At 50.6% G+C, this 15,021-nt stretch overlaps 1 protein-coding gene across 1 annotated transcript; it reads right to left on the bottom strand.

The window, feature by feature from the left end:
* Positions 1-1,945: 1,945 nt before the first annotated feature.
* On the bottom strand, positions 1,946-15,021 carry TMEM232 (transmembrane protein 232). Its single transcript, XM_078612662.1, has 11 exons — positions 14,847-15,021; positions 12,777-13,020; positions 11,005-11,119; positions 10,406-10,511; positions 9,524-9,702; positions 8,590-8,677; positions 7,613-7,874; positions 6,355-6,466; positions 4,532-4,775; positions 3,505-3,743; positions 1,946-2,707 (listed from the first exon to the last, which is right to left on the bottom strand). Exons 2-11 carry the CDS (start codon positions 12,926-12,928, stop codon positions 2,396-2,398), a joined length of 1,809 nt encoding a protein of 602 aa, XP_078468788.1. The 5' UTR covers positions 12,929-13,020; positions 14,847-15,021; the 3' UTR covers positions 1,946-2,395.

The following is a 15,021-nucleotide window of genomic DNA, read 5'->3' as shown; positions in this document are numbered from 1 at the left end:
GATGTAATAGATGCTCGCCAACAGCAATTATCCATATGGTTTATAAGGCCAAATATTTTTTTGACCAGACGTCTGTGTTTGTGATGTGTGTCTATGTTTAGATTTGTGCATGTCTGTGTATGAGTATCTGTGTGTGCGGAGTGGCGGCATCGTGGCTAACACGCTGCACTACGGGGCCCGGGATCCACACCCGGCCACGCCTAACATCAGTGCCAATTAATTCATGAACTTTTCCTGGGTATCCTCTATGTCGACTCAGGCTGAAAGGAATGTACCCGGTGCACTGCTAAAACGTAATCATAGTGCATGTGTGGGGAGCGGCAGTGTTAGTGGTTCACCCGCTGCAGCGTTCACACAATTCTCTGCCAAATGTATTGGGTTAGATCGCGTAAAAACACAAACGTGTCGTTAAACCCGTCACCACTCCGACACGGCCATTTAGTGAGGTTTGGTACGTAAACAAAATCTACTTAGTTTAACACGTAGGTTTTCGCGACCAACATCATTCATAACAAAGGTTTTTCGGGTTAGATCGCTTAAACATGTAATGACATGATGACACCTGCTGGTTGGAAAAGGGAAGCACGGGTACGGGCACCACTAAAACATCATCCAGTCCCAAAGGGGCGGGGCTGGCCGAGATACTCCGGGAACCTGCGGGAAGGTTCCACTAGAGGGCGTGGCCGGAGGCGGAGCTTAGCCGCGCCTGCGGCAATATAAGCGGGGGTGTGTGGAGCCTTGGGTCCGGACTGCGTCACTGCTCGCCGTCATCTTTCTCCGTCGTCTGGCCACGTGGCAGATCTCCTGCCGAGTTCCACCGCCCTTACCGGCATGCCGTCAGCCAGCGGCGAGGCCGGGAGTGGACGGGTGGAACCACACCAGATGATCGACCGTGTGTGTAGCCTGTAGGGACGCTAACATCTAAGTGTTGTACTCGGAAAAGGAAGAAGATAACGTTGGCCTGTGTTGTGCCCGTGTGTGAAATAAAGAAGAGTACCCTCAACACGACGTGTCGCGGAAGTCGCTCATTACAAATATATAAATATGTCGTTAAAACCCGCCACCACCCGACACAGCCAACTAGTAAGGGTTTTCACGTAAACAGAACGTGCCAATTCGCTACTAGTACAGCACACCGGTGTGTTGGAGAGCCAAGCCACAACATTTACAATCTAAGTATGACGTTTCGGGTGGCGGCGGGTTTTAACGACACATTAATATATTTACGCGATCTAACCCCCAAAAAAAACTATGATGGATGATTTTGTTCGCGAAACCTGCTCCGTGTTAAACTCTCTGGCACGTGTCGTGACGAGGTTACTGCAAGATGAGTCCGGCGCTCGCCGAGCTGCGTTGGCTTCCGGTTGCCGAACGAATGCATTTTAAGGTCGCACTCGTTAGACACACACAGAGCGCTTGCCACAAATGAACCACAATTACCTTGCTGCTGATCTCGTAAAGGAGCATAAACCATCACGCGAACTACGGTTATCCTCGCAGCAGCGGCTTTTGGCTCACCATCGAACAAAGACGGTGATCACCGCATCATCGCGCGCTTTCAGATGAGCTTCTGCGGCCGTCTGGAACGCTCTGCCTTCCGATATTAGGAAGCCACTGTGAGCTGTGGCACTTTTTAATCATCATCGAGATTGACACTCATTTCTTTTGAACTGATGTTGGTGTTTAGTTTGTTGTCCTTCCCCACCCGCACCTCCGATTTAGCACGGTTGGCTACGTATGGTGCGAAAGAAGTTCAACATAGATACCCGCAGTCAAGAGGCAGGCTCCACGACTGCAACTCGACTCTCGTTCTATGGCGCCATCTGCTGCTTGCACAGAGCATGGAGTGTGGCCGAGTGGCTTCGGATGATCGGAGACCCGCAAGAGCTCTCGATGCTGGCGCCACTGAGCACCTGGGTGGGAGGGGGGTCCGTACGCAGAGGGCTTAGAGCGGTGGTCTTTATTAATTTTCAAAGGGGTCCGGGCCAACGTCGCCGATAAGCCATCATCAGTGCGTGGGACGCCACGCTTTGAAACCGTTGCTGGGTTTGACAGCAGCACGATGACGACGATGATGATGATGGTGGGGGGCGACTTCACTCCTTGTGGATTGTCGGGAGGGCCCACGTCAGGGGCCACACTAAAGGCCACCAGGGGCCACCCAGTGGCCCGTGGGGCCTTGCGATGAAGAACACTGACTTAGGAGTCTACACACCGGTGTGCTGAAGTAGTAACTAATGCGCACGTTTGGGTACCTGACGACCCTTAATTGGCCATGTTGGGTGGTGGCGGGTTTAGCGACACATCTTATATTTATGCGATATAACCAACAGCAACAAAACAGACAACTTTTTTTTTCCCGTTATAAACCTATGTATCGCCCCCGGCCAATCTCTCACTCGCAGCCGGCGAATTGGCCGTCCACAATCTGTCGCAAGTCAAGGTCGGCCCTCTCGAGGAGAGAGGGGCCGGATTGTCGACCTGTAGGGATAGAAATCCGAGGAAGCTTTCCCGCGGAGGGTTCAGGTGGCTGCCGCAGATTTCTTCGAGAGGCCCTGGTCGTCGGCGCTGTCTTGGCTTGGTCGTCGTGCTTAGGTGGTGGTGGTGGTGGGTGGTGGTGGTGGTGACTTTGTGTTCCGCACAGCAGATTGGCCAGGGTGGACCCTGTAGTGCCGGCCAATGGTCCCGCTGAGTAACTGAACTCCTCCTGCGAGCGGGCAGAACATTAGCAACGTGTCAAGTCTGCATTCACCACACGTGCTTGTGGCAAAACATGCGAATAAACATGCTGTGATAGTATATATGGCATTGTCTTTGAAACTGATTGGCCAACACCAGAGACAGCCTTCTTTAAGGCCTCGTCTCACCAATGTTAGACCAGAGGACGCAAAAAGGCGAGTACAAAGCCAATGCAAGAATCAGAGCATTTATAGTTCATGATGCCTTGCACAAATGTATCTGTTTGTTGTTTGAACATCTTCATCTCCTCTGTTATTGCCAGAAAAGGTAACAACCTACTCTTATTTTTCATAATTCTTGATCCTGGCAAAAAGATCTCATATATATTAGCAACGTGGTTAAAAGTTACAACTGCAGTGAGTGCCGTAGATTTGTACGAAGCGCTTAGCTTTGTTAGTATGTGATATTGCCTCCCCGCTGGAAGACTATTGCCACTTGCAGGACGGTGTTACGCTCACGTTGGTCTGCACAGGAACAGCTGCTATCAGGGGGTCCCCTAGGAAAGGAAAAAAAAACTGCTCCGAGTTTCTCGTTGCATCATGGGGCCGTTGGCAACCCAGGTTCGATTCCTGGTCAAGGGCTAACATCAGTGGCACGTGTATGATGATGATGATGATTTAAAATTGCATAGCTCCAGTGGCTTCCTAATATCGGAAGGCAGAGCGTTCCAGACGGCCGCAGACGTGCATCCGAACGGGCACGCGCGTTTCGGGTGACCCCCAGGATCGTAAAAACCCCGGCGGAATCCGTCAAGCGTCAAAGCACCTGGGCGAACCTCCAGGCGGCCTGCACCGCCGCATCTCTCTCGCGCTCCTCCGCGACGCTCGCGCCTCCGAGAGCGCTCCCCAGGAACGGGTCCCCAGGTCGCAGCGACGGGAGGCCGCGGGGCGAGGCGCCGTCCTCCCCGCCCGCCCGCTGGAGGCCACGGCAGAGGCGGTGGAGGGCGCGGGCCGACGAGCAGCGCACGGCGGCGCTGAGCGAGACGGGGGGGCCGGCTCCGTCGGCTGTGGTGGCAGCAGCAGCAGCATGCGATTGGAGAGAGTGTCCGCGGTAGCGGTTAGAGTGCCGGGCGATTTTTTGCACAGCGGGGTTCATTTGTCGCCGTTGAGCAACACCGTCGTCGTCAAAGTCATTGAAACTGAAAACGTCGTTAAAACCATCGCCACCGTTTGATGAACAATACCAATGCCCAGCGCCATCCGCCAACTGAGTGACAGTGACGTCACCACGGCGCCTGTGCCAGGCCAGGTGCACTTTGAGGCCACGTGAAGTGTCGAAGGCTCGCTGCCGGCAGGAGGTCTTGGGACAGACCCAGCAGTTGCCATGGGTCGACTGACTGAGATGAACGGTAGATGCACCACCAGTTGTAGTACCCCCTACTGTGCCAACTTGCTGTACTTTAGTCGCCCGGCGCTCCGCTCGTTGTTGTGAGCGTCGCTCCTCTGCCCCCCGTTGTTGCTGGAGGGCGACTGCCTCCAACTGCCCAGCATCGTCCTTCGTGAGCCTCCTCCACAGAAGCCGATCTTGACACCGCTGGTACCAGTCGTTGGCAAGTCCACTCAGCTCCACATCCTCTCGTACCGCATCAGCTCCATCTCTTCTCCAGCCCGCGTCATACCCGTTTAGCCCCCTCTATGCGACCCAACATCGACCGCTAAAATCACCACCAACGCCAACGCCAAATATCACAACCGCCACCGTCATCGTCGCGACACTACCACACAACACCGCCACCACCGTGGCCACTGCCATTGTCACCACATCACCTCACCGTCATCATCCTGATCGTTACCGTGGTTAAGTTGCGTCAGCTGCAAGAGTCCACCGCCCTTTGGCCCCGATCCGGGCCCACAAGGTACTAGGGCCTCGTCGGCTGAGCCCGCCTCGCCAACGAGGGCCATCTTTCGGAGTTCGGCTGTGCGGCCGTGGAGGGCCACGTCGCTGAGTACGGAGGGGAAGATGCAGGACATCTGCCACGGCCACTGCCAGAGGAACGCGGCGGTGGCCGTAGCGGCGGCTCCGATCTCACCAAGCCCCTGGACGCACGCTCGCAAGCAACGGATGGGGATTGTTACGCGAGATGCCACCACATCACCGCTCTGGGGATAGACGGGATTCAGTCACCGCCCCGCGGGGCTTCCGAGGAGGGCGAGGAGTTTCCATCTTGGCGCGCGTAGGCATCCCAGCTACTTTTAGTCCCTTATTTTCCTCCTTCCCCTATATGATGATGATAATAATATTTATAGCCGACGCTCCCGTGCTCGTAATCCTCACGTGTGTGTGGGACAGTGAGCTCAATCTCCTCCTCGTTGAACGGACCCCGGAGGATTGAGGCCCACGGCCTCAGTCCACGGAGTTTTTGTAACCCCCCCCCCTCCCCCTTGAAGTCTGTGTCTTGTACTGGGTTCTTCTTTTTTGCAAAAAACAACAACAACCATAACAAATATAAACAACAAAAGAGATGCAAACCACACCTCACCAGGACCCGCAGGTGTTGCGTGCTCGATGGCTGGTTGACCAATTGGCCATTTGGCTTCAAGGTCCCACTCTCGCGCGTCACATTATCTCAGCCATCTGGGCTCCCCTTCCTGCAGTCCTTCAAGGACTGCTCTTACTATACCACAAACATCCATAGTTAGGAGTGTCCCCTCTATCTATCTCTCAGTCCATCTGTGTCTCACTCTCTTTTTAGGAACCCTCGTCTCTTCATCTCTCAATGACCACCCCCCCCCCCCCTTGATTTGTATGTATGTATATGTGCGGATGTGGAAGAGGCTCGTGAAGGACGCTACGGGGCAGTTGGAGGCAGTCGCCCTCCAGCAACAACGGAGGGCGGAGGAGCGACGCTCACAACAACGAGCGGAGCGCCGGGTGGCTAAAGCACAGCAAGTTGGCACAGTAGGGGGCACAGGTGGTGCATCAGCCAGTCATCTCAGTCATCTCAGTCAGTCGACCCGTGGCACCTGCTGGGTCTGCCCCGTGACCTCCTGCCAGTGGGCGTTCGACACTTCACGTGGCATCAACGTGCACCTAGCCTGGTACAAGCGTCGTGGTGACATCACCGCCACTTAGTGGCGAATGGCGGTTGTCGTCGTTGTATGTTGAACTTCTTTCGCACCGTACGTAGCCAAACCGTGCTAAACAGGAGGTGCGGCTTTGCGTGATGCCCAAGCCTGCCCGTGACATTGCTGGCAGCCTTATTCTTTGGTTCTTTCGGTAAAGTCACGTAGATAGAAAAATAACAAAAATAAAGTGAAATGAAAATAATACTGTAGCCTGGTTCTTAATTGGAGTGCGTGTACTGGCAGTCTGTAATGTAGACTGTAGCCTGGTTATTAAGTTTGGTAAGTGTACTAGCTTAATAACCATTGCTACAGTCGACATTATAGACTGCCAGTACACTCACCAAACTTAATAACCAGGCTACAGTCTACATTATAGACTGCCAGTACACTCCGATTAAGAACCAGGCTAAAGTATTATTTTTACTTAGTATTATTTTTATTCACTTTATTTTTATCGTTATTTTTCTATCTACGTGAATTTACCGCAAGCACCAAAGAATGTGAATTCATTGCAGTCACGAAAGTTACGCGGTTTCTGGGAACACCTCACCTCGGGGTACGGCGGCACACCGGCGAAGCTTCGCTGCAGCTCCCGGAGGATGAAGGTCTCCCCGTTGGCTGCCGCATCGCCAAGAACGAGGAGTCCCACCGCTCCCTGAGGCCTGCGACGCGCGCGTGCCCCCCGATTAGAAACTTATCGCAAGGAGGGAAGCTGCCGTTCGCGGTGAGGAGTATGGGGCCGTCCATAAATGACGTCACGCGATTTTGGACGATTTTGGACCCCCCCTCCCCTCGTCACACGGCGTCACAAAAAATTTGACCCCCCCCCAAATATGACGTCACAAAGCTCTGCCCCCCCCCAAAACCATATTTCTATTTTGAAACTAAAACATGCGTCAAATCGCTTTAAACTATTGTCATTGTAGTGCGTATTTAATGTGGCGCTGCACGCTGATGTTGTAGGAGTGTTGTTATAACAATTAGTGTTGGTATAACAATTCTATATTTATTGAAAGTTGCGCATTTTGATGTGATGTCACATTTCTCAAACCCCCCCCCCCCTCGTCACACATTGTCACAAATGTCTGACCCCCCCCCCCCAGGTGCGTGACATCATTTATGGACGGCCCCATTGCAGCTACACGGAAGCAGCATGAGAACGTTGAGTTATACCGCAGGAATCTGATGAGCTATGAAGCTCTTTTTCACAGATGCCCAGGAGAATCTGGCAAAGTGAAAGCGGCCAATGACTTGATGAGTCCGAATAAGATAATAAGTGGGAGAAACGCCTCGGGTCACTACATGTGGCTGCCTTGTTTACTTTTAGTTTCGGGCGAGTCAGCATTAATATGGGTAGGTGAAATCATTTTCACGTGCAGTTTTCTCCACGTATCAAGCCGAGGATTTCAAAAGTGTCCCTGTGACCTCATCCTCTTTATCTCATCTTAACGTCATTTATACAGCCGCTTGACCAAGGCCCTTTACGGAGAATTAAGAACGGTACAACAGCAACAACGTGAGTATGAATGTAATGGTGGAGATGAGGTGAGTGATATAGATGAGAGGAAGCAATGGGAGGGGGGGGGGCGAATCTGTGATGCGTGAATTCGGTGCAAGCGAAATTGATGACCGTAAATGACGCTGAATGTATCCAATTAATGGGAAATGAGCCATTAATTAATTAATTCTCTGACGCAGGGTGGTGCGCCGCTCGCTGCAGAGTTTGCGAATCGCAATGCCCCCTCCGTCTCGTGACGACACGAGACCGATAGGCACACATGGAATTAAAGTGCGACATGACAACGCACCACTCATCTTCGCGGATAAACCGGGCACTGTTGAGTGCGTGTCCAAGTAGCAGCTGCTGCTGGTGCTGCTGCTGCTGGTGGTGGTCGCTGTGACGATTCCGATCCCGCACGCAAAGCCACAGCATCAGAGACCGTCGGAGGAATTGACTGGACGCGCTCTCGGGGAGAAAGTTCGACTCCGCGACGCTGGCGGCGACGATGATGTTGACCGAGAGGCGAGCGCACGGGACGAGCGAGTAAGCGTCTTCCAGCTCAACGAGTCCTGTCGATGGGGGAAGTTTACAGAACCGAGCGGTGGGACCGCGGTTAGCGCGCTGAACTACGACGCCAGCCGACGCGCGTTCGATCGCAGCCCTACGCGAGCGTCGGCACAGGGCAGTGCTGTGTGGGCGTGGCGTGGCAGCGCTTGCACCGTTATCCGACACGTGCACTGGACAATAAAAAAGAGACTTAAAGGATCATAACGCACGCAACGTGTCTGCATCCCCGTCTGCTGTAAGGTGCGCGTTAGAAGACCACCTCCCCGTGAGTCGATTCACGAGAATGTGCCACGGTGCGCCCGTCTCGCGCTGTCGCACAAATCCGACATCGCGCATGTGCTCCTCTTTGTCAATCCACCGCTGGATAAGGGTCACGCCTTGCCACGCGAGGTCGTGGGGATTGTTTGACCATACTTCACCACGCTGGTCAGAGTGGGTTGGTGAAGGCGGGGAAGTACGCACATGGGGGCATAGAGTGCAACAATGGATGTTGATGTGCTACTCTCTGTTGCCCACAGTGTAGTCCTGCAACCTATAACACCTGGCACGCAAGGCGATAACTTATTAAAGCTCAATCATGAAGAGTTTTTGAGAGTCTGATGAGATCGGGGGCAGCCTGGATGATGCGGTCATAGCCCGAATAATAATAATAATGATACTTCGCCAACATTTAAATAAAAAGATCGAGTTCAATAATATGTATAAATAAACACTTACCGTACATGTATTCCTCAAAGGCGTTGTTTTCGGGGATGGCTCCTGTGAGCTTCAGGCAGTAGAGTCTCAAACAAACACATTCACACAGCTGCAGGCAAAGCGACAATGAAGATTCATCACGACGCTGGTTCAGACTGTCGAAATAAATACTTTTTTTAAAAAGTCCATTTATCTCCACTGATGACTCCGAGGCAGTTGAGCAAAATCCCAGGTTTGGTATTTTCGCCAAAGTCAGTGGAAAACCACATTGATATGGCTGGGCTTTTGTTTATTACAATTGCAGTGATATTGTTTGGGTCTTTTGGTAAAGTCACGTAGATAGGTTCAAAGAAAATAACACAAAAATGTTAGTTTGTTTTGTTATTTTTTTTTCTTTGAACATATCTACGTGACTTTACCGAAAGAACCAAAGAATATAAATTCCTGCAGTCACGAAAGCTTCAAGTCAATTGTCGTGATGTATATTGAGTCACTATGGCGTCTAGCGCCCGCTATTGGAAGAAGAGTGGTACTGTGCATGTTAGCGTCTGGCACCAGAGTGTTTATGGAATACAGTGGGCCCTCGGGGGCATGGTTCTGGTGACGGCCAGAGAGAGACGGCACTTCAGGACATACTCTTAGGTTTCTTCGGTAAAGTCACGTAGGTAAAAAATAAATAATTAAAGATAAATAATACAAATAATAGAAGAAATAATACAAATAAAATAATAAATCACGACGTTTCGGAGGAAACACAAGCTTCCGTTTTCAGGTGGAACCGTCACAACACGATTGCTGTATCCCAAGAGACCCGACCTTGTATATATTAGAACTGCCTTTGTGTGTGTGTATTTTAGTTTGTTGTCCATCCTCCCTGCGATCAGCACGGTTGGCTATGCATGGCGGCAAAGAAGTTGAACGCACACAACGATTCGCATGCGCTGCACAACGTCACCCGTAGGAGCGTGAGGTGACTCAGGGCCGTGTTGGCAGCGAACACGGGAAGACCTTGCAATCTCGCCCCGTCGACGAGCAGGTGGGCGACGGCCCACTTAGCCAGGGCTAGCAAGGGAGACGCAACGGCCGGCTCCAGTTCGGTCTGCTCAGCGGAAGTGCACAGCATTTGCAAAGCTTCTGTAAACACAGCACATGGTAGACGGGGGTGTCTTTTTTTAGGAACACTTGAAATTACAACATGAGGCCTCCTTTGCCAGTACCAAAATATAATAATAGGGTTTTTTCCTCTTTTTCTGGCGACAAAACTGAAACCTTTTGCAAGGAATCATGTTTACATTAACCACAATACTTGCAGTCAGAATGCAAACAAAAAACAACACTCCTACCGTATGCGACCAGGCTCTAAGAAAGCTGTCTCTGGTGTGGACCAATCAGTTTCAATGACAATGCATACATTTTCAGAGTGTTGTTTTTTGTTTGCATTCTGACTGCAAGTATTGTGGTCAATGTACACATGATTCCTTGCAAAAGGTTTCAGTTTTGTCGCCAGAAAAAAGGGGAAAACCCCTATTATTATACTTGAAATTCCAACTGCGTATTATAAGCTATAAAATCATCATCATAGTCAGCCATGATTACTCCGTTAATTCTGCAGCGCGTCGCTACTCGCGTAGGTGTCCACGGTCGTGCCGCGTCTTCGGCTTTACGCCGTACGGCACGCGCTCGATTTTTGTTGTCGTTGGGCGCAATCTGTTCCTGAAGTAGCTGACGGGAGAGGGCGCGCGAGGAGCGCATCGCGTCGGACGCCGCGCCGAGGAAAGACACGCGGGGGACGAACGTGCGAATCACTCCGGCGGGAACTCCGCCGTTGCGGGTTTACCGATTCCTGTGGGTCCGCTGCATTGAGAAAGGACGGAAAGCTCCAGCCAGGCGCTTGGCAAATTCACGTGGGGGCCGCGTCCTCTCGTAAAGATCCCCGCTCGCCGCTGAAATTAAGGAAGCGTATCGATCGTCACAAAGTGCGAGCGACATCTGCGGAAAAAGAGTTTCATAGCTCAACCGGATTCCTCCCTTGTGAATGAATATTTCTGATTCTGACAAGGTTAGACACCAGGATCTCGGCAGCGCAAGCTCCGGGCCTGGGTCTCTTGAGCCACTCGGTCGCCTCTCAACCCGATATTTTAAGTCTCAGAGCTGGAATTCAGCCCAATGAAGAGCCACCTTGTTACGTGCGGCGTTTTGCTCTATACATTAAACTGACTGTGTGTGGTGTACACATGTACATGTGGGTCGATTCAGCCTTGAATAAGTACCTGTTGTGGTGTTTAAACATCACCACTGGAGAGAGAAAGGCGTCCGGGCATTGTACTGTACTGATCACCCGTCCCCTCGTGTGCCGAACAGCACTTGCCCTAACAGTCTGTTAAAGGCTGCACGGGGGATATTTGTCTTTGTGTGTTTGTCTCGCATCAAACTCACTCGACAGCGGGCCAGCATAGCTTGTGCTGTGTTGTTCAGCCTCTCCCTGTCCTGCGCCGAATGCTGATGTGAGTTGAAGCGATGAACAAACTCCTCCGTCACAAGCAGTGGATCGCTACTCACACACGTGTGTGGTGTGTGTGTGTTACAACACAAGAAGATCACAGGCAAACCGATGAAATAAATAGTAATTACTGTATATCATTAGACCAGGGGTGGGGACGTCCGGCCCGCGGGCCGTATAAGGCCCGCGAAATAATTTGGTCTGGCCCTGCCAAGGCAACCGCAGGCGGGACTCGAAATTCAATAAATCTAGGAGCAAACCTGGAAAAGCAGTTGCGAGTAGCAACATCATCAATACCAGCTAACATCACACGCCTCACCAAAGAGAGAGAAGCAGTTCCAGCCGTCACATTAGGGGTGAGTTAATTAAATTTTGACCAAATATAACAGGATAATTATTAAGTTGATAATTTTGTATGGCCCGTGAATGATGTTATAAATATCCGAATGGCCCTTGGCAGAAAAAAGGTTCCCCACCCCTGCATTAGACGATTAAAATATATGTCAGTAATCTTCATGTGAAGAAGGGCCATTGCTTGAAACGTCACATATTTGTAAGAATACATCGGCTGATTTACGGTTTAAAAATTATATGTCAAAACTTGGAGGTGGTTGGGTGGCTCAGAGGTCAAAGCACTGAGCTGGCACGGCCGAGAGCCTGGGTTTGAATCCATGCAGCTGCCTGTAATGAAACTGTGCTCGCAAGTCTGGTGAGTTGATGCCATCAGCCAGGTCGGCAATGACCGCAAACAACAAAAACCGCCCCCGTCACTTTCAATTTCGCTCTGCGCTGACTCAATTCCAGCTCCGAGAACGATGACCCTTGGGCTACACCCATTTCAAACCTTTAAAAACAGTCTGCCTCAGCAGCAGACCATGCTTTCCCACCTGATGACGGACGCTTGTGTTGCGCCCGAAACGTCGTGATTTATTTTATGTTATACCTACGTGACTTTACCTTAAGAACCAAAGAGTTTGGATTCCTGCAGTCACGAAAGCTTCAAATCAAGATGAATATCAGCGTCACTGTCACACGACGGACGTTGCTCTCGTGTGGCACAGCGGGTTAAAAAAAAAGTGGTGTGCCCTCTTCAGTGTGTGGACCAGGCTAGTAACTGAACGGTATCTCAGAAGCAGTTGTCCGATTTTCCCTTTCTTTCGGGCCGTGTCTCTAATTCGAAGGGTTTGCACCACTCTGCGAGACATCCAAATGGATAATTTGTCTCACGACATGACGCTGATAACATTTGGGAGAACACGTGTGTGAGTTTTGTTTGTTTTTAAACGCCGTCATGAACTTGCATTTCAGCCTGCGTGGTCATGTCCACAATCGGATGATGAATGGCCTGCAATCCCCAAACTCTCTCTTTGCCCTCTGTACCAGCGTGGACGGCACCCTAATGTTCACCTTCTGAAGCGCTCGCTCGTCACCGTAGCGTGCGCAATGAACACCACCACCACCAAGTGACTTTTCTTTCGTGTTGTGCGCGGTGCATTTAGCGCCACGACGCGTGGAATTATAGCGTGTATTTGTTCGCTGGTGACTGTGTATTTCATATCGGAATCGCCTCCAGTGCTGTTGCTGCTGGCGGCAATAAAAGTTGTTTAAAAGTCAAAGTCTCTTTGCCTTCTCCAAACGTGCACCGTTGTGCAATCTTGTGTCCGCTCAATATCTGTTGTTGTTGTTGTTGATATGTGTGTGAACTCACGGATGAGTGCTGCGATGAGTCAGACTTCGCTCGGCCCTGTTCTCCGCCTCCTTGCGCGCTCGCTGTATGAGGAGCTGCCTTTGAGCCTCGCACACGATCCCAAACCGCGGTGCCTTGGATGCGATCGCCCTCGGTTTGCCACGCCCGGCCATATTAGCCAGTGGCTCTGAGAGTTGGTGAACAACAGGTCGGTCGGTCTGTAATTGGGTTACTTGACCGTCACACGTTCCTGATGGAAGAATACCTGCGGTTATATAAAAGCAAAATCAATGTAAGAGCACGCGTTGGAGGTGGTAAACAAGTATAACCTGTAAAAACTAAGTTTTTCATTATAAATCCTTTATATGCGTGGCGGCTAGAGTCCTCTCGTCCTCTGGCTTGAGATGGCTGCCACCTATGGGTCAGATGATTGTCTAGCAGCATTAAACAATTGGTAATTAAATATTTAAAAAAAATTCCCTAAACAGTGTAAGATTTTGGAATTTTTTCACGAAAATGCATTGTCACGCACAACGAGTCTGTGTGCAAAATGTCAGCTCGATTGGATCACGGGAAGTGGGTAAAAAAACGACCGAAATATTTGCACGGTCCTAAGCAAGCAAGCGAACTTAATATAAAGGATTTCAAAAAGAAAGATAAGCGCACGAGCAATTGCAGTAAATTGTTAAAAGTGCAATGCGCTGTGAGCTTATTCCCAAAAACAGCGTGCCTTATTGAATTCGTTAAACAAATACAATGCCAGACCCTCCTAAAAAGGCCGTGAGAATCCGTGGAGCTTTCCTGGATAGAGAAATATTATTACTTTATATTGTTATTATATTATTCCTTTATATTGTTATTATATTATTACTTTACATTGTTATAACTTATGTTAATTTAGACGTGTTATGATCGCATCTCCAATACAGACAACAACTAAATCACGCAGAATGTACGAAATCCTGTGGCACGTGTCGTGACGGGTACTGCAAGATCCGACCATGTCCGTCCCGTGCTCGCCGAGCTGCATTGGCTTCTGGTTGCCGAACGAATGCATGAAAAGGTCGCACTCGTCACACATACACACAAAGTGCTCGCCACAAATGAACCACAAACACCTTGCTGCTGATCTCGTCAAGGAGCATAAACCATCACACGAACTGCGGTCATCCTCGCTTTTGGCTGGCAATCGAACAAAGGCGGCCACCGCATCGCGCGCTTTCAGATGCGCTTCTGCGGCCGTCTGGAACGCTCTTACGTCCGATATTAGGAAGCCGCTGGAGCTATGCACTTTTAAATCACCTAGTTTGAAAACTCATTTCCGTGGAAGTGCCTTTTGTGTTTAGTTTGTTGTCCTTCCACCGCACCTCCGCTTAGCTCGTTTGGCTACGTACGGTGCGAAACAGGTCCAACACACATACATTTCTCTGGAGTTAAGCAGCAGTTGAGGCTGGATCGAGCTTGGGACGGCTCATGCACACCAGATTTGCTCTCGGCTCCGCATGTCTGCATGGTGGGCAGCAGAGGGTAGTGTCAATGTGTTGGTGTAGCCCTTCTTGTACACTCCCATGTCCAATGCAGCTCACTGTCACCATCCCGTACTGTCCAGGGCAGTGAAGTATGGTCAAAAAACCCCCGCGAGGTCCTCATCCAGCAGCGGATTGATAAAGGACTGGACATGTATTGACGTCTCTTACAGAAAACATCACGGTAAAGGTAGACGCATAGGAAGCGTTATCAAGCCGTAATGGCCTTAACCGCCGGTGGAAATTCCACGTTCTTATGTCAAGGAGCAATCTCTCCTTGGAAGGAGATCCGCCGTTGGTTTCTCACATGAAGCGATGCCACTCTCATCCCTATCCCTGAGCCAGTCGCAAAGTACAAGTGTGCTTTCGACTTCTCACAAAGTTGTATACCACCTTATCGCCCCCTAGAGAGATGATGATGATGATGGTGGTGCTGCTGCTGCTGCTGAGTTGATCCCCGATATTTACACTGACAACCCTTCAGCTCGTGTTTCGAAAACCCCAATCACTGCGCCACCCAGCCTCATCTCAAACGTTCTGCCAGATAGTCGCGTGCTCAGCTTACCTTTAAAGTATCGCCGACTTTGTTGTTTAACTGTAGACAGCTGTAAGTCGGAACCCAGGACAAAGATGGATTACACATTCCTGCATGTTTAATATGTTACGCAGAACGAGCTATAAGATCGGCTCTGTCTGTCCACTTAGTGGTAGAGTCTATAGACAGGGGCTTGAGAAAGAGG

This window comes from Lampetra planeri, chromosome 39, assembly GCF_965212315.1.
Source record: "Lampetra planeri chromosome 39, kcLamPlan1.2.h2, whole genome shotgun sequence".
Lineage (NCBI taxonomy): Eukaryota > Metazoa > Chordata > Hyperoartia > Petromyzontiformes > Petromyzontidae > Lampetra > Lampetra planeri.
The sequence above is the reverse complement of the archived record's forward strand: the minus strand, read 5'-3'. Positions and strand labels throughout refer to the sequence as shown.